The sequence below is a fragment of the Marmota monax genome, unplaced genomic scaffold (assembly GCF_021218885.2).
Source record: "Marmota monax isolate L192 unplaced genomic scaffold, Marmota_monax_Labrador192_F-V1.1 WCK01_AAM20220418_F8-fsc00111, whole genome shotgun sequence".
In the NCBI taxonomy this organism is placed as follows: domain Eukaryota; kingdom Metazoa; phylum Chordata; class Mammalia; order Rodentia; family Sciuridae; genus Marmota; species Marmota monax.
This window is the reverse complement of record NW_026695067.1, coordinates 5,470,650-5,490,192: the sequence shown is the minus strand read 5'-3', so window position 1 is coordinate 5,490,192 and position 19,543 is coordinate 5,470,650. Positions and strand designations below refer to the sequence as shown.

The window sequence follows — 19,543 nt, the reverse complement described above, 5'->3', positions numbered from 1 at the left end:
TAGTGATGTTAGCACTGAGAATATGTACCAATTTATATAGGCTTATGAGACCATCAGAGATAAAAAGTATAGTATATAGTATTTGATATGCATATTGAGAAATGTTTTTCTTTAGCATTACATTTTAAATACTACTCTGCTTCATAAGTTCTGTAATATTGTCCTAATATTTTGGCTGCATGCATATTTTGGGGGGGGGAAGGGATTCCTGGGATTGAACTTGGGCACACTCAACCACTGAGCCACATTCCCAGCCCTATTTTGTATTTGTATTTTATTTAGAGACAGGGTCTCTCTGAGTTGCTTAGCACTTCCCTGTTGGCTGAGGACAGCTTTGAACTCCCAGTCCTCCTGCCTCACCTTGGCTTACAGGCATGTACCACAACACCCAGCTGCATGCATATTTTTAAACAACCTTTGTTTGGTACTAGAATTATTTTCTGAATTTCCCCCTTATGTTTTTTAGCATTGTAGAACCCAATTGGTTAAATGAATGTGAGACATGTTTTAGCTGGATCCCAGATTAGTGATGGTTTTCTCTTAATTTTTAGAGTTTCTTTTTAGTTCACTCTTATAAATGTGAGTAGTTGTTGTTTCCTTTAAAGTAGTTTGTTAAAGAACTTGATTGGGACTATGTGAATTTCATTGCATTTTGTATAATCTGAAGAAATAAAAGCTGCTAGAATTTGGGTTTCTGGATCAGAATCTCAAAAATGTTACTGCTCTTTCTCAACTACATCATAGAAAGTTGGCTGTGGTTAAAGTTAATGAAAATTATTAAACATTGAAGCAAAATCAGTTTTTCCTTTTTATTGGTCTAAATGAGAAATGATCAGAATTACCTTTATAAATTTTGTCTTCCAACTTTTCTCTGGGGTGTTGGGATCTTACTGGGAAGATGGCAGTTTGGTTGAGGATGAAAGGGGAGGAGGTCCTCTTTATTTTGCGCTCACTGCTATGGTAGGTGCGTCATTAACATCTGGCACACCTTTTTTAATGAGTGCTTTTGATGTCAGGAAAAAGTCAGATGATTTCCTTAAAATTGAAACATCCTTCCTGCACACAAGAATGGGAGGAGTATTTTGTGTTCATTTTATTTTATAACTTCCTTCAATTGTTTATATAAGTCATTTGTTTAAACCAGTAGTTCACTGCAAGGGCTGCTTATCACAATGCACACATTCTAAGAACTCCCCGATAAACTGTATTCCTATGTTAGTTTTTTTTTTCCCTACCTTTCAGAGCTATTTCCTAAGCGAAGGAGCGCTGAAGTCTATAGGATCATCATTTGCAACTGTTAATTCCTTCCATTGAAATTATTTGAATTCTCAAAATAGCCTTGGCTATTATGAGTTTATGTCCCATTGCATTTTGTCCCTAACAAGTTTTCTAGATAGATATTCAGCAACTGTGCTAATGGTCATTTCAGATATTGGGGTACTTTTGAATTGCTTTATTTTGGAAGTAAATATGCTATGTTCTAAAAACCAAGGAAAATGGGTACCAAATTCATAAGCGCCAACTTCAATTGGGACTTTGATTGCTAAGAAATGCCATTATATTTTTGAGGTCTTCTCCCTGTTGCCCTACCTTCATGCCCCTCAAACCTATAATTCCCTTACTTCAGCAGGTGACCCTGCATTTCTTAATTCATTGAAAATTGATATTTTTGATCTAACACATGGTCAGTTTTTGGTGGTGGTTTTCTTGGTGGTGTTTTCCAGACATTACAGCTTATCAGTATCAGATCAAACTTGTTAATTGTCTTATTAAAATTCTATAGAGCTTTACTTTATTTTTGTCTATCTAATCTGTCAGCTTTTAAGAAAATATTACTAATAAGGTATTATGCAGATTTTTTTGATTCTAGAATTTCTATTATTGCTTTAAATATTCAGAAGCCATGTTGTTATTGCTTTAGGAGTTATGACTTATCTTCCTGTTGGATTATTATGATTCACCAAATCAAAAACACCATGAATTACAAGAAGCAACCTGATTTCAGAGATGTTAAAAATGTGAAAAAGTACATATCAGAATCAAGAAAACAAAATATGGTATTTGCTTTATCAGCAAGAAACATTTTTTTTGTTTTGTTATAGATAAACACAATAAATTTTATGTATTTTTATGTGGTGCTGAGGCTCCTCGAACCTAGTGCCTCATACATGTTAGGCTCTACCACTGAGCCATGACCCCAGCCCAAAACACTCATTTTTGTCTTGGTTAATTCTTGTTACCTTCAACCCTTTTTTTATCTAACATTGGCATTTCTATACATTTTATTTGGGTTAGGGATATAGCTTGATGGTATGCCATTTGCCTGGTCTGTGTAACACCCTGTCATCCTGGTCATCCTAGCAACTTGAGAGACTGAGACAGGAGGATTACAAGTTCAAGGCTAGCTGGACAACTTATAAGACCTGTCTCAAAACAAAATTTTAGAAAGGGCTGGGAATGGCTCAGTGGTAGAACACTTGCCTAGTTTATGTAAATGTCTGGGTTCAGCCCCCAGTACTGAAAAAAGAAAATTTTTTAAATGCAAATTTAGCCTTATTTTATTTCTAGCAGCTCTTCAAGTTAATCCTGATCTTTCCCGTCACCAGACAATGCAAAAACTTCAAGTTTTTGCGGCCTTCTTGGTCATATGCAATGTTTTCCTCCAAACTATATTCTCTACTTTCTTGGATTCATTGTTTTTCATTTACTTTGCTTGATTAACTCTTGTAGTAATCACAGCCCCTCAGAAAGGGGTGAGAAGTAAATTTCCATGACTTTGCTTGTCTGAAAATACTTTCATAGTATTTTCATATTTACTTCACATACTTTCAAAGTATGTGATGACTTTGCTTGCCATCACATACTTTCATTATCTTTCAGCACGTTAAGAGTCGGTGTTTGTTTGTTTTAGGTTGACTTCTTTGGTTTCTGAAAGCTTTCAAAACTTTTATTTTTATTTCCTTTAGAACTCTGAAATTCCACAGCATGGATTTCTTTCCTCCATCCCCACCTGATATTATCCAGTGTTGAGTGGTCCCTTTAAATTTAAAGACTTACGTCTGTTTAAGTCCAAAAAAATTTTATGATGTTTTCTGTAGTTTGAATATTATTCTTAAATGTAGATTTTAAAAATATTTATCATACTTGGTTTTCTCTGAGCTTCCTGGATCTGTGGTTAGATTCTTATCATTATTATTTTAAATATTTCTGTTATATTCTTTGTTCTCCTGCTGATATTTCACTTAGTATATATCTGACCCTTTGATATTGTCCCATAGTTTTGGGGTGTACTATTTTTTAAAATATTTTTTCTCTTTTCACTTCAAGAAGTTCTGTTCACCTGTCTTCAAGTTGACCATGTCTTCCCTCAACCATATTGAACCTACTAATGAGTCTATCTAGAGGCATTCTTCATTTCTGTTACTATGTTTGGTCTGTAGCATTTGCTTCTTTCTCCTTAACTCTTGTTGTAACCTACTTATTTCTTTAGAGTCTTTAGCATATTAGTCATTTTGTTTCAAAATCCCTGTCATGTAATTTCAACATCTGTGTCATAGCTCCATCTTGTTCTGGTTGTTTGGTCTTGACTGGGTGGTGGTGGTGGTTGTGGCAACTTAACGTCTCAAAATAAAAAGGGCTGGGGATGTAGGTCAGTGGGTGAATGTCTCTTGATTCAATCCTCAAATCACTGGTACCTCCCATACACACACACACTATATATATATATAAAACCATGTGTGGTTATTTATAATATATAGTTTATATATATCATATATTATATATATATATATTTTTTGAAGCTGGGATATATATGAGCCTCTTCTGTCTGACTTACAGGAAAACAGGTGCTTTAAACACTGTAATATTATGGATGTAAAGCCTCTAACCTACCAAGCCCAATCCACTTCAATTCCTCGCTCTTTTTACACTTTATCACTTAAGTTGTTTTGATTCTACCAGTACCAAAACCTGTATGCTTCAAGGCACAGTTTTCAGTGCCACGTAAGCACTTTCTACTTGATGTAAACATTATATGATGCATACAATTCTTCCTTATTAAACTGTAAGATCACTGAAGAAAGAGTGTGTTCATCATTTTGTCATTTGTATCATTTATCTTTAGAATTGCTAGCATAGCTAAACATGTGCCATCTCAATAAATAGTAATAAACAATAAGTATATAAGTGTAATATCTGTCTTTAAAAATGCATTCTCTTTAATCAGTTTTTAATATTTGTGTGAATTTTATTTAAATGCAAGGAATCCTGAGCATATCTCTTTTGATTTTGCTTTGGGAACTAATAATTATGATTATCAAGGAAATAGCAAATGGTTTTAGAATCTATTAGATAGGGATTTCTTATTATACTTGCATTAATAAAGGTATCTGAATATGCATGAAAATTTCAAGGAGATGTGGGAGTAATTTGCATGCTAACTAAACATTTTGATTTCTCCTTCTAGAAGTTAAATAATATTGATTATAATATGGAAGGTGATTCCCAAATCAAAAGTAGGTATCATATTATCGTTTCTGTCACATAAAACTTGAAGGAAAATAGCAAATATGACAAGTCTTGAAACTCATGTCAGAATTTCACAAGCAATTTGATTATAATGTATTTTTCTTTTAAATGATATACAACAAAGAAATTTCTGTCATTTCAAATAAGTGCTATATTAAACATGGGATCTCTGAAATTTATTAGCAAGACTTTTTTCAGAAAATCAGAATCTTAGAATTATAAGTTTCTCTATTTAATTATTATCTTTATGATAACCTTTACTATTTTTCAGTGATAGGCCATTATTTTTTATAGGATTTCCCATTCTGTTTAGCAGAACTTTACATTTGAGAATTGCTCTTTATTTTAAATTAAAATCTGCCTCTGTTTTCTAAAGCTTTTTTCTTGTTATACTTTAAACTTGCAGAACCCATAAAGTCTTAAGATTTTCACACCAACACCCATGACAGCTATTATAGCTTCTCCAAGAGAATGGGATAGAGTATACACATTGGGGCCATAGCTATTTCTTTGTATGAGTCTCCTGCAAGCAGATGTTTAGAAATTAGATTGTGACAGTGTAAGAAGATGCCAATTCTCAATCATCACCAATGTGTATCATTATTCCTCTGCTTTAGTTTTCTTTAATTCAGAATCATATTTTAAATTTGGGACTAGTGATGAATTTTATTAGTTTGCAAAGGAGGAAGAAATCTGTCTTAGCTTCTACCTTATGAACTTCAGTGAACTATGATTAGTCTGTTGAAAGACAACATTTGGAACCACTAGTGTATAGCCTGAACTCATTGTAACTGCCATGTATGTTCAGTGGCTCTCTTACATGATTGATTACTCTCAGGAGCAAATTATATGTAGCTCTCTTCACATTCTGTTAATTTTTTTTTTACTTTTAATAAAGTGCTGTTATTAATAGCCAAGTATAACTGTTGTTTCCCCATTGAGTTTAAATGCTTCATTTGAATCTCTTTAATCTTGTTTTATTGAACTCTCCTTGTTTTGCTGTGCCTCTCAGAAAATTTTTTATTGCTTTCTTTGAACTTTTTGCAGTGGGGAAAAATGGGAATTGCTCTATTAGAGTTGTGGAGTAGGACCCAGTAGAGAAACTTTGAGAATGAATACTGAATACTTGAATGTTCATACATACATTTTAATGATAATTTTAGAATGGGACAAGTCTCTATAGCAATTCTGATTGATTCTACAATGGTAATTTATAGAATAGTTTATCTCTTCTTCAATGTGAAGACATTGACTGATAGATGCAATCTGAAATGCCAGGATGCTTTAATACTCGGTTTTTTGTTGTTGCTGTTTGTTTTTTGTTTTCCCAAATCAGACTAAAGGTAAGAACTACTGAAATGCAGAGAAATTATTGAGCTTTTTCAGTATATGATACTTCACTTACCAATGGGACAGCTCTTTGTTTTTATTCTTGCAGTGGTGATGGTCTTTAGCCTGGCCATTTCTACATTAATTCCTGGCATCCTGGATAGGATTAGAAGTATTATCTGTAGCCACAGAGCAATTTTTTCTTTTGTTAAAAAAAATCCAGAATGCAAGTTGGTCCTTATTAGCACAAATCATTGAGTGCTTCATTAATTTTAACCAGGAGCCAATTAGATTGTCAATAGTATAATTGAGTTGGGAATGAAGAACCAGCTTGTTTGAATTCTAGACTGTTAATAAGATTGAAAACTTGCCTTGCAAAGCTCAGTGGTGAATTCATATAACTTTTATTTAAAATAAAATAACTTGGGTGAAATTTCCACAAATTAAACAAAATAATTCAGGATTTGTTTGGAAGTTTAATAGCCTATTTGTAGAATAATATATACATTTGTATTTATACAAATACAAACATCTTTTCTGATCTCTTTTGGTTAATGAGAGTATTACCTTTACTTTATCTCAGAATGTCATGCAGGAACTAGAGCTGTCCCATTTTTATAGTTAAGACTTTGTTTTCTTGAAAACTAATAAATATATCCTTTAATAATTCAGCCTCAGAAGTTCTCTTTACATATAAGTTCATCTTTCAAAGTCCTGTATATCCCCAAATTAACATATTTGTGTTCATAAGTATTTTTGTAGTTTTTATTTAATTATGAATTCATGATGTGTAGTCATATTAGTTTCGCAAAGGAAACACATGACTATAACAAAAATACATAAATAATTCCTATAATGATTAGAGCCTAGAAGTATTTTTAGCATAGCATTTTTGATTATCTCTTCTCGAGATTATCTAATAATTATTGTAATATCTTAAAAGCATTTGTAACTTAGACTTCTGACCAGAATGGAATAATTTGTACTGGACTAGCTTCCTGCTATGACTAGCTAGAAAATTGGACAAATTATATGAAAGAAATAATTTTAGACATTTGAAATCTTACAGAACCATGGTCACTAAGACTAGGGAAATGAATGAGGTGAGCCCCATAATTATCCCCAGCATTCTGCCTGGAGGTACTTTCCTGAAAGGGGGGGGGGCGCTTACCAACAAGGAGCTAAGGGCAGATAGCTCAGCTAACTCAGTGAGATAGAGATCAGTTTAGGGATAGAAAGATAATTGGAATTTGTAGAGCAGGCTATTGGAGAGAAGAGATGTGCAGGGTGGGGTGGGGGGCTGACAGAGTTGTATCAGATTCCCCTGGAGTCTTTGGATCCCATGTTGCATCTAGTTGTCATGTCTTCTTTGTCTCTTGCCGGTTTATGACAGTTCTCTTGATCTGTCATACCTTTGACACTTTTGCAAAGTATTAATCAAGTATTTTGTGTAGTGTTCTCAAGGTGGGTTGATCTGATGTTTTCTTATGATTACACTGAGGTTATGGATTTTATTTTTCATTTTTTAGAAATATCACTGAAATGATGTGCCCTTTTCAATACATATCAAGGTACATGATGTCTGTATGTCTTATTATTTGGTAGTGTTAAACTTGTTCATGTGGCTAGGTGGCATATGCCAGTCTTAATACCCTTGTGGTCATCTCTGAACCCAGACTTTCTGAGCATAAATCTCCTGTCTCCAGGGGCAAGGGATCTGGAGGGTTAATACTCCTTTTACATGCTTTCAAATAATCCCACTGTCTCAGTTTTGTAAGTCCTGTCAGTTTCTTTAAGTCTGTTGGCTTGATCTTTGTCACTTTGATCCTTTTGAGGCAGAATGACTATTTATTTATTTATTTATTTCTTACATACATGACAATAGTGGAATGCATTACATTCATAATTATCCATTCCCAAAGCAGCTTTTCGTAACTCTGTATATAAAGTATGTTCGCGCCAAATTATGCCATTATACATGAGCTCTCTTTTTTTTGCATTACAATTCTTAATACACCTTTATACCACAATTTATCATATCTCTGTATATGAGGTATGTTGACACCAAATTCACATCTTCATACATGTATTTTGTATAATGATGACCATCTCCTTTCACCATCCTTGCTATTCCCCTTCTCCCTCCCTTTCCCTCTCACCCGTATTCCCTATCTAGAGGTAATCTTCCTCCCATGTTCTCCCTCCCTACCCCACTTTGAGTCACTCGCCTTATATCAAAGAAAACATTCGGCATTTGTTTTTTGGGGATTGGCTAACTTCACTTAGCATAATCTTCTCTAATGCCATACATTTCCTTAAAAAAGAATAAGATCATACAAATGTCATGATCTTATTCGTTTTTAGGGCTGAGTAATATTCCATTGTATATAATGCCACATTTTTTTTTTATCCATTCATCCACTGAAGGACATCTAGGTTGGCTCCACAGTTTAGCTATTGTGAATTGTGCTCTTATACATTGATATGGCTGTGTCCCTGTAGTATGCTGTTTTTAAGTCCTTTGGGTATAGTCCGAGAAGAGGAGTAGCTGGGTCAAATGGTGGTTCCATTCCCAGCTTTCCAAGGAATCTCCATACTGCTTTCCAAATTGGCTGCACTAATTTGTAGTCCCACCAGCAGTGTATGAGTATACATTTTTCCCACATCCTCGCCAACACTTGTTGTTTGTCTTCATAATGGCTGCCATTCTTATTGAAGTGAGATGGTATCTTAGAGTAGAATGACTCTTTATTAATTTACTTTTCCTCTATCTTATTTTTCATACATTTTGATTTGCCCCAAAAAACTCTGTTGCATCCAGCATGGATTTTGTGTTGTCCTGTTTGTTGTGTGAGAATATCTGTTAAATAGTAGACCCAGAAATGTATCTGGCCTTTTATCCTAAAACTGAAACCAAAATAGCCTTTTAGAAGACTGCTTGCCATTATTTTTCAAACTTGCAAATGCACAAACCTTTGGCTCAGCATTTCCACTTCTACAAATAAATCTTGTAGAAATATTTATTCATGTACACAAAGATACATGTGTAGGAAAATTTACAGAAGCATTGCTTCTGTAGTAGCCAAAAAACTAAATAATGGAAACCGACTAACATAAGGAATGATAGTACAGTTATTAAATTTTGGTATATCTACACTAGGGAATACTTTGTAGTAATTAGGACTGTTGAGGCTTGTTTTTATGTAGTGATGTGGCAACCTCTTAAAGATATATTACATCCTAAAGCAGTTTGCAAAGCAATATGTTTAGTATCATTCCATTTCCATATTTATGGGTAAGTGCATAGTTTTCCGTCACTGTGACAAAATACCTGAAATAAACAACTTATAAAGAGAAAATATTTATTTTGGCTCATGGCTTCAGAGGTTTTGGTCCATGGTCAGTTGGCCCTATGGGATCCCATGTTAGCAGAAGAGGCCTTTTCACCTCAGAACAGCCAGGAACCAGAGAGTGAAGAGGGACCAGTGTCAAGGGCACACCTCCTGTGACCTTACTTACTTCCACTGGATTCCACCTCCTAAGGATTCCTTTTATGCACCCCACCCCCCAATATTGCCACAGGCTGGTGACCAACTCTTTAACACATGGGTCTATGTGGGACATTAAAGATCCAACTATTACAGTGTCATTTAAAAGAAATATATTTCAAGGAATGTATACCAGTCTAGGTACTACTAGCAGTAGTATTTTGAAGTGATAAAAAGGAGGATCTTAATCTTTTTTCTTTATATACTTCTGTGTTATATACATTATTTTTATAACAAGCTTATTACATTTTTATTTTTAAATTAAAAAATGTGAAATAAACTGTCTGTTGCAGTAGTTGAGTAGCCACAGGTGGTTTTCAGGCAGAGCCTCTTTTCATTGGGCTCTCTGTTATATAGTACCTCAGGTAGCATTTAATTTGGGATTCCCCAACAGATTACTGCTTGAAGAACAAGAGATTTCATTATCACATAAGAATGAGAAATGGTAAGTTAACAATGAGGTTCATCTTCCATAGAATTGCTAGAGGTCTTGAATATATGGCAAATCTTCACATTCTCCCACATTTAATTGTTTCCCTTTTTATGGTATACATACTTATATTTCCCCAAAGTAATGCTCTGTGTAACTGTACCTTTGTTCACATTACAGTTGTGTTTAGAGTAATATTTACCATGTAAATCTGACTGAACTCCAAATAATTTCTACCATGAACATTTCTGGAACTATCCATTTAATAGATTCTTTTAAATAAGGAAATGGAGGGCTAGAGAGAAGGAACACTTTCCAAGATACTATTTTACCTTTTGAAGGAGTTCGTAAATTTTGGGGGGAAAAAAAAAGTCAGAACTTACCTGTTTCCAAAGGGTGATAAAAAGAAACAAAATTGGAGTTAAAAAAAAAAAACAAACAAATAAACTCATTTCACTGGTGTTAATGGGAGTCAAATTAGGATAATTGTATCTGCTCAACCAAGGGCAACATGCCTAGCATGGTGTTTAATGATCTCCACCTTCAGAAATGGTTTCAGATGTCGTTAATAATTTAACAAAAAGTACTTTGCAGTAATAGCTTATTGTGGCTTTAATTGGCATTTCTCTAATGTCTAATGATATCAAACACATTTTCATGTGCTTATGGCCACTTGTATAATTTCTTTGGTGAAATAACTTTAGACTTTTGCTCACTTTTAAATTGGGGTTATTTGAGTTGTAAAAGTTCATTATATGAATATAAGTTCTTTATCAGTTACATGACTTGGAAATATTTTTTTGCCAATCTGTGGCTTTTCATTTACTTAGTTGTGGTTTCTAAGTGCCTGAATTTTTATTTTCTTCTTGTTTTTTAAATTTAACAATTAATTAATTAATTAATTATATGTGGTGCTGGGGATTAAACCCAGGACCTCACCCATACTAGGAAAGTGCTCTACCACTGAGCTACAACTCTACCCCCCGAATTTTTATTTTCCATAGAATGATATTTATCAGGGTTTTTAAAAAAAATGTTTTGTACTTTCAGTATCATGTCTCAGAACTCCTAGCTAACCCATAGCATAAAGATTTTCTCCTATATTTTCTTCTAGAGTTTTTAGTTCTTACACTAAGACAGTACACCATTTTGTTAATTTTTGTGTATGGTATAAGGTAAGAGCCTAAGTTAATTAGTTTGCATAGGATATATAATTATCCCAGGTTGAGTTATAGAAAAGACTGTCTTGCTTTTTGTATCCTCTGACCTTGCTAAACTTACCAGTTTTAGTAGGTTTGTAGGGGGATTTGGAAACCTTGACTAGGGCCTTATTTATTTATTTATTTATGCATGCATGCTGAGGATTGAGCCCAGTGCCTCACACATGCTAGTTAAGAACTCTACCACTGAGCCACAACCACAGCCCTCAGTAGGGCTTTCTGCACAGTTATGTCATCCACAAATGAAAATAATGTTACTTCTTTTCCCATCTAATTCCCTTTCCCTGGCTAGGACTTCTGGAACTAAGAAATGAGTGCTAAATCCTTGTCTTATTTCCATTTTTAGGGGAAAACATTTAACATTTCAAAATTTTACTTATATTTTATATATATATATATATATATATATATATATATATATACACACATATATATATAAAATAATGTTTTTGAGATTGAGAAAGTGTACATCTATTCCTAGTTGAGAATTTTTACCATGAATGGGCATTTGATTTTGTCAGATGATTCTTCTATGTCTATTGAGATGATTAGTGGTTGTTCTTTTTTCTCTTAAATACGGTGTATTGCATTCATTTGGGGATGTTAAACTAGTGTTGAAGTCCTATATTGAGTCCTGCACGGCCATGGAGTATAAGTCTTTTAATATCAAATATAGTTTACTAAAATTTTTGTGAAGGTTTTCTTTTTTATCTATGACCATGAGGCTTGTAGTTTTCTTTTCATATGATATCTTTGTCTGGCTTTGATATCAGATTAATACTAAATTCACAGAATGAATTAGGAAGTATTTCTCCTCTATTTTCTGAGTTTATATGAAGAGTTAGTATTATTTCTTCTTTTAAATATTGATAGAATTCAGTGGTAAAGCCAGCTGAGCTGAGTTTGAACTTTCTTTTTTTTTTTTTTTTTTTTTGTGGGAAGACTTTTATTTACAATTCAACTTCTCTATTTGTTGTAGGTCCTTCAGGTTTTATATTTCTTCTTGAGGAATCTGGTGATTTATGTTCTTCTAGGAATTTTACCGTTTCCACTAAATTGTCTTATTTGTTGGTATAAATTTGTTCATAATAATCCCTTCTATCTTTTTCATATCTGTAGGATTGGTAATGTTATAATTTTATTCCCTCTTTCATTCTTGATTTGTACAACTTGTAAATGCTATAGTTTCCTAGTCAATCCTAACCTCTTAAGATAGATGCATAGATAATTCATTTGTGGCTTCTCTTCTGCATATTTAAAACTGCAAATTTCCCTACAAGCATTGTATTAGCTATATCCCTTAATTTTTAAAGTATTGTGTTTTCATTTTTATTCAGTTAAAAGTATTTTTAATGTTTTTTTCTTGTGATTTCTTCTTTGATCCTAGGATTACTTAGGAGTGTATTGTTTAATATCCAAATACTTGGGGTTTTCCTAGGCCTCCTTTAATTTTGTCAGTTTTTGCTTATTATATTTCGGAGTCCTTTTGTCAGATGCATCTGCATTCGTAATTGTTATATTCAAAGAAATACACAATCCAATAATAATTGGAGATTTCAATATCCTGCCTTCAAAAACTGATAATTATTAGACAAAGTTGGAAAGGATATTCAAATCTTCGGTATCCTTATCAACCTACTTGATCTAATGGACATTAAAGACTCTTCATGCAATGGAGGAAGGGTAGCATCTTCAACAAATGGTGCTGGGAAAACTGGAAATCCATATGCAACAAAATGAAACTGAATCCCTTTCTCTCGCCATGCACAAAAGTTAATTCAAAATGGATCAAGGAGCTTGATATCAAGTCAGAGACACGGCGTCTGATAGAAGAAAAAGTTGGCTATGATCTATATACTGTGGGGTCAGGCTCCAAATTCCTCAATAGGACACCCATAGCACAAAAGTTAATAACTAGAATCAACAAATGGGACTTACTCAAACTAAAAAGTTTTTTCTCAGCAAAAGAAACAATAAGAGAGGTAAATAGGGAGCCTACATCCTGGGAACAAATCTTTACTACTCACACTTCAGATAGAGCCCTAATATCCAGAGTATACAAAGAACTCAAAAAATTAGACAATAAGATAACAAACAACCCAATCAACAAATGGGCCAAGGACCTGAACAGACACTTCTCAGAGGAGGACATACAATCAATCAACAAGTACATGAAAAAATGCTCACCATCTCTAGCAGTCAGAGAAATGCAAATCAAAACCACCCTAAGATACCATCTCACTCCAGTAAGATTGGCAGCCATTCTGAAGTCAAACAACAACAAGTGCTGGCGAGGATGTGGGGAAAAGGGTACACTTGTACATTGCTGGTGGGACTGCAAATTGGTGCAGCCAATTTGGAAAGCAGTATGGAGATGAATGACAGTAGAGGGGGTAGAGAGAGAAGAGGGGAGGGGAGGGGAGGGGAGGATAGTAGAGGATAGGAAAGGCAGCAGAACACAACAGACACTAGTATGGCAATATGTAAATCAATGGATGTGTAACTGATGTGATTCTGCAATCTGTATATGGGGTAAAAATGGGAGTTCATAACCCACTTGAATCAAAGTGTGAAATATGATATATCAAGAACTATGTAATGTTTTGAACAACCAACAATAAAAAATTAAAAAAAAAAAGACTCTTCAGATAAAGACTGTCCACATTAAAGACAGCTGCAGATACAGATTTTTTTTTTCAAGCACATGTGGAACAATCTCCAAGATAGGACTATATGCTGGATCACAAAACAAAGCTCAATATATCAGAAAAGACTGAAACATATAAAATATGTTCTCTGACCACAGCAGAATTAAATTAAATGTCCAGAGCAAGCATGATCTTTGTCTAGGGATTGCTTCCCCTTGCTACAAAAGTGACAGATACCTCAAGCTCAGGGTTCCTCTCTGGTAGCAACATACCGCATGTGCAGGAATCCATCCTGGGCTTTTTGCATTTCTCTGGAGACTTGAAGATGGGATGCAGAACTGATACTAACAAACAAGCTGTAGCTTCTGCCATTGCCCTTAGTGATAAAGTTCTTTGTCTCTGATGTAGAACTTGAGTCTTTTGCCAGCACCCACAAAATGATAAAAGGTTAGTCTGTTAGCTTATAAACAAGGTAAACTCTCAGACCCTGCATAGTTCTTTACAGTTTCCTTAGTTTGTAAAACTTTTTTTTTTTTTTTTTTTTTTTTTGGTACTGGGGATTGAACCCAGGGGTGCTTAATCACTGGACCACATCCCCAGATCTTTTTATTTTTTATTTTGAGACAGGGTCTTGCAAGGTTGCTTACAGTGTGGCTAAGTTACTGAGACTTGTCTTGAATTTGCTATCCTCCTGCCTCAGCCTCCTGAGTTACTATAATTACAGGCAAGCACCACCATGTCTGACCTTGTAGAACATACTTTAATAGCTGCTTTGAGGTCTATTAAATCTATAATCCAAATATCTTCTGAGACATTGATTGCCATTTTACCTCCTGAGTTTTATTTTGTTGAATGTCTCATTTTTGTTAAACATTAAATGTTTTGGATAATATATTGTAGCAGCTGTGGATTCTAACTCTTCTCCCAATACCCCAGAAGTAGTTCTTGTTATGTTGTTTGTCTGATAACTTGCTTGGACTGAATAAGTCTCACCCAGCATGTGCAACTACTCATGTTTCTACTTAACTTTCATTGTTGATTTTCTTGTTTTTGTTTTCTAGGGCTAACCCTTATATCTCTATAAATTAGCGTGCAGCCAAAGATTGGTCAGAAATTGTCCTCAAATACCATAGGCCAATAAACCTTCCACTCTGAACTAGGAAATCTTTGTGTAGTTTTGGAAGTACATTCAAACCAAGTTATTTTTGTTCTGCTTGGTTTTGCTTTCTGCCAGCTTCTCTCACTTGTCTTCTAAACACATTCACAGGTTTCATCAGCCAAAGATTCACAGGTACTTTGGATGTGCTCCAGTCTCTGAGGCACACACATGGACTCCAGGCAACCTAGGATATATGGAGAGTTTACTAAGCCTTCTTATTGATTTCTCACCTCATGGAACACCTTCTGTGGCTAGTCAACTATTCATTGCTTATCCCTAAAAAGATCACCACCCCAGGCTTAGGGAAGCATTCACATGCCACCACAGTTGCCCCCATAGGTGGCAATGCTCCATCTCAACTGAGCCTCGTTTGGCAACAGAAGCAAAGCCACTGGTTTTCAGGGTCTACTGTAGCCTAGTTGACCAATCACTCCAACAAAGCTGGGCAATGCCACAGACACTGATTATACCTGAAGTGTCTAGTAGTTTTCATGAATAAAAGCTTCTCAGCGTGCTGTATGCCTTTAGTCAGTTTCTAGTCTTTGACCATTTTGTCCAGCTTTGTAGTTGCTTTTGGGAATGAGAATTTGTCAGCCTCTTCAAACTATCATGCCAAAAGTCCAGAGTCTGAATCTACAGTATCTGGCCATGGATTCTGGGGTAACTTAACTGCCTGTTCAATTCTCTGTAGTCATACAAGTCTCTTTCTGTTATCTACTAATTAGAACTTGGAATAGCAGCAATAGAACCCACCTGGGGAAAGAACTAGGGCTACAGTAGACATGAATAATTAGGAATTATTTTCAAAAATCTATCTATACTTTTATTTTCTGTGGAAAGACAAAATACATTTGCTTTGCATAATGTATACCTAAGAATCGTGTATATTTTTTGACTAAAAACATTAAAATATTACCTTGTATAATGAGAGCTATTGAAACATTGGTCTCTATTGATGGAAGTTCTCCCTGAATTTTCTTCCATTTATTTATTTTTTTTTTTTTTAAATTTTTTTTTTTTTTTTTTTTTTTTAAAGAGAGAGAGAGAGAGAATTTTTTAATTTTTGGCAGACACAACATCTTTGTTTGCATGTGGCGCTGAGGATCGAACCCGGGCAGCACGCACGCCAGGCGAGTGCGCTACCGCTTGAGCCACATCCCCAGCCCTCTTCCATTTATTAATTCAGTAAATAAACATTTATTGGTTATCTAAAGTAGACAAAGGCATAGTGAGTGATTCTAAAATGAAGCAGATATAGATCTTGTCCTTAAGGAGTTTATAGGTTAGTGTGATAGTATAAACACAAACAATGTGAATGGGAAGTACTAGATTTCATTAACAAATGACAGATCTGTGCTTTAGAAGTTTAGTAAGACAACTGAATTTCCCTAAATGATTTCAGCATTACCCATTACTTTCTTTACCTAGTTATCCCTGCTTATATTCCCTCCTGACTGCTTTTATGCTTGAGCTTGTTACCCTTTCAAGTCATGGTAATAACTAACCTATATAGTGATTTCACATGCAGTTTTTTATTTGCTATTCTGTTTTATATCAGCCTGGGACACAGGTAGGGAATATTACTGTTAGAGTTCACAGACAAGGAAATTGACATCAGACAGTCTGACTTGCTTACCCTCACATTATTAGAAAATGACAGGTCAAGTTTTAAGCCTGAGTCTTTATACTTGAAATCCTGGGATCTTTGTAGCATATTCTACTCTTTCTTGCATAATAGACTGACATCAGTCAATAGTAGATGTTGGGGGAAATTAGGCTTGGCCAGTCAGGTCAGACTTGGAGGCAGCTTTGAATGGTTCTAAACAGGTATAGAAATGAGTCAGCAAAGCACTTCAGTGGGGTGAGGATATAACTTAGTGGTAGAGCACTTGTTGGGTTTGATTTCCCAGCACCACAAAACAAACAAATTAAAAACTCACTTCTGTGGGGCTAGAGGAAAAGGAGAGAGCAAGAAAAAAGTGATTTGCTCATGGCGACACACAAATGGTGTCAAATCCACTCTCACATTCCCAGCTATATCCAAGGGCCTCTTAAACTAAAAACAAAAGTTGGATTTTCTGTTCCCCACTTGAGTAATTTAGTCCTTTTAAACACCAGTTTAGTCCTTTTAAACACCAGTTCCTACATAAAAGACAAAGATGCGATGATAGTACTGATTTCATAGAGATGTCATGAGGATCCAATGATTGTGTAAGGAGCCATAGTGCTCAATCAATGTAGCTATTGGATTACACTCTCGCTTCCATCCCAACTATGTAAAGCTCAGGTTGGCCCTCTGCTGACATTTCCCTTAGAAAATGGAATTCATCTGACATATTAATTTATATTGTATCACTTTAGACTCTCTTATATTCCACAGTTGTTTCCAGGAGGTTGTTTCCCTACCACTTCATTCAAATCTAGGTCTGCAAATTCCATGTTCTCTTCCCCCACTAAGTATTTGATAAAATTCTTTCCTTTTTTTGTGTGTGGTACTAGGGATCAAACCCAGAACCTCAGGCCCACATATGCTAGGCAAGCACTGAGCCATTTCTTCAGTGCTTTGACACAATTCTAATTGATGAACTCTTTTAATTAAAAATTGTGAGATTAATTTTGTACTATCTGTTTCAAAGTGAAGAAAATTTTAGGTTCTGTATTAGGAATAAATTTTTAAAATCAGAACTGTCCCAACAGTAAAACAGGCTGTCTTAGGAGGTAAATTTATCCATGGTTGCAGGTATACAGACAGAGACTTTAAACTAGTGTCACTGCCTCATCTCTCCCATCCAGTCCACACGTTGGTTTAATGTACTTTGCATTCAGAATCATAACAAACAGATGAGCTACTTATTTTTGTGGCTTTGGAATTTTTGACTTAGGATTTTATACTGTTGTAGTCAAATGAATAGATGTGATAGCAAATGAAGTGTAATTTAGCAAAAATTGTCACTTCCCTGAGTATTGCCAACACAGACAACAGAGTTTAATATTCAACCAAAGCTGAAGATAATGGCTTTCGAATCTCCTGTAGGGCTGAAGAGACACATAACTCTGCAATGAGATCATGATAGGGAGAAGCCTATGTTGAGTGTACCTAGGCTTGTTCATACTATCTACATTGTAACTAGGATCCTCCATACTGTGTACATTCTGTATTTTGAGAAAATATTGAGGTCTATCTTTATGAAAGTTTTATATGCAAAGTTTGACACATGTTGCATGCTACTTTCAGGATTAAGAAAATTATCTGGGCACTCTGTGTCCTGTGAAATGTGTTATTTTCAGCTGTTACTTTCCTTGTCCCTTACCCACAATCATAATGACCAGAAAGTCTGCTTGCTCTACAGTGATGTGTCTTGAACAGTGCCCATTAGTTTTCAGTAGTTACCCCTGGCCTGCATGTTAGCCTTCAGTTTAATGGCCTTTTTTATGTTCATTCATTTTATTTTATTTCCCATCGTGGTTTTGTTTATTTCTTTTTTGTTTTTTGTTTTTTCTGTTCTCTTTTTAAAAACCGTCGTGGTTTGCCCTTCATATTCCCCAATGTTTGCACATGACAAGATGTTGCCATCCCAACATTACCTCCCACTTCACTGACCAGTGCCACTACTGACCATCTAGCACCAGCCACAACGGGACCACTGCCTTCAGCTCCTCGGGATGTCGTGGCCTCCCTGGTCTCTACCCGCTTCATCAAATTAACATGGCGAACACCTGCATCAGATCCTCATGGAGATAACCTCACCTATTCTGTATTCTACACCAAGGAAGGAATTGCTAGGTAAGTGCCTATATGCCTGGAGTCAGTGGACTGCCCGTTGGTTCATACCCATCCAGTCATGCTTACTCTGGCTCTCCATTGTATAGAATCTGCATCAATTTTCAGTCCAGGAAATGTGATCACTGAATGCATGTTTCCTAATTTTAGGTCATTAAATAAATTCCCCAACAGACTCAAGTCCTTGGTATTTTTTCCTCCCTTTCTGGGTTAACTTGGTGAGAGGGTAGATAGACCTCCTTAGGTTGGAAGTATTTAAACATAACCAAGGCTACCCTTTTTCCATAAGATTCAGTCAGCATAGATTCTAGAGATTAAAGTAGACAATTTATTAAAGTTATCTTGAATGTAAGCCTGTGCCAGTATGTGTTGTGGGCTATTGAGCTCCAGGGTCTCCTTGATAATGCAAGAGTAGTAGTGACTAGTTTTAATGTTAAATCCCTTTCCATCTCCACCTTTCAGGAGCTCACATTGTTTCTCCATTGCTTATAGAAGAATATCCAAAATCTTTGGACTGATTTACTCTACAGTCTGACTTAATTTTATCTGTCCACCTTTGTTTTCCTTTTCTCCTCAAGTTTAATTAATGTTCTAATGAAATTAATTTTTATGGCTATAGCCCTCTTTTCTAGTTTCCTTAGTGGCTCATCTTTCCCTCAGCTAAAATAAAATTCAGTTAATCCTCCTATTCCTAAATTAAGTCCCATGAAGCCCTCCCAGAGCTTTTTGTACTTTGAGCACATTAACATTTATCTCATATATGTAGTGCAACTACTAACAGTAACTCTTGATTATGGTAACATGAGACTACCTTAAGTTAATCTTTGATTACCTTATGAGTATTTGTATTGTTTTCCCAAACAGATTATCAACTCTTTGTCAGAAGCCATGGCACATGCTA

The 19,543-nt window shown here is 35.1% G+C and overlaps 1 protein-coding gene across 11 annotated transcripts in view; it reads left to right on the top strand.

The window, feature by feature from the left end:
• The window catches only part of Neo1 (neogenin 1), a 247,958-nt gene that overhangs the window by 158,137 nt on the left and 70,278 nt on the right, over positions 1–19,543 (top strand). For 7 of the 11 annotated variants that reach the window (XM_058573827.1, XM_046428053.2, XM_058573829.1 and 4 more), the window contains exon 8: positions 18,426–18,645. In XM_058573827.1, coding sequence (XP_058429810.1) covers positions 18,426–18,645 — 220 coding nt within the window. The remainder of the gene's footprint in view (positions 1–18,425; positions 18,646–19,543) is intronic. The other 4 variants (XM_058573828.1, XM_058573825.1, XM_046428052.2 and 1 more) reach the window with 1 other exon arrangement.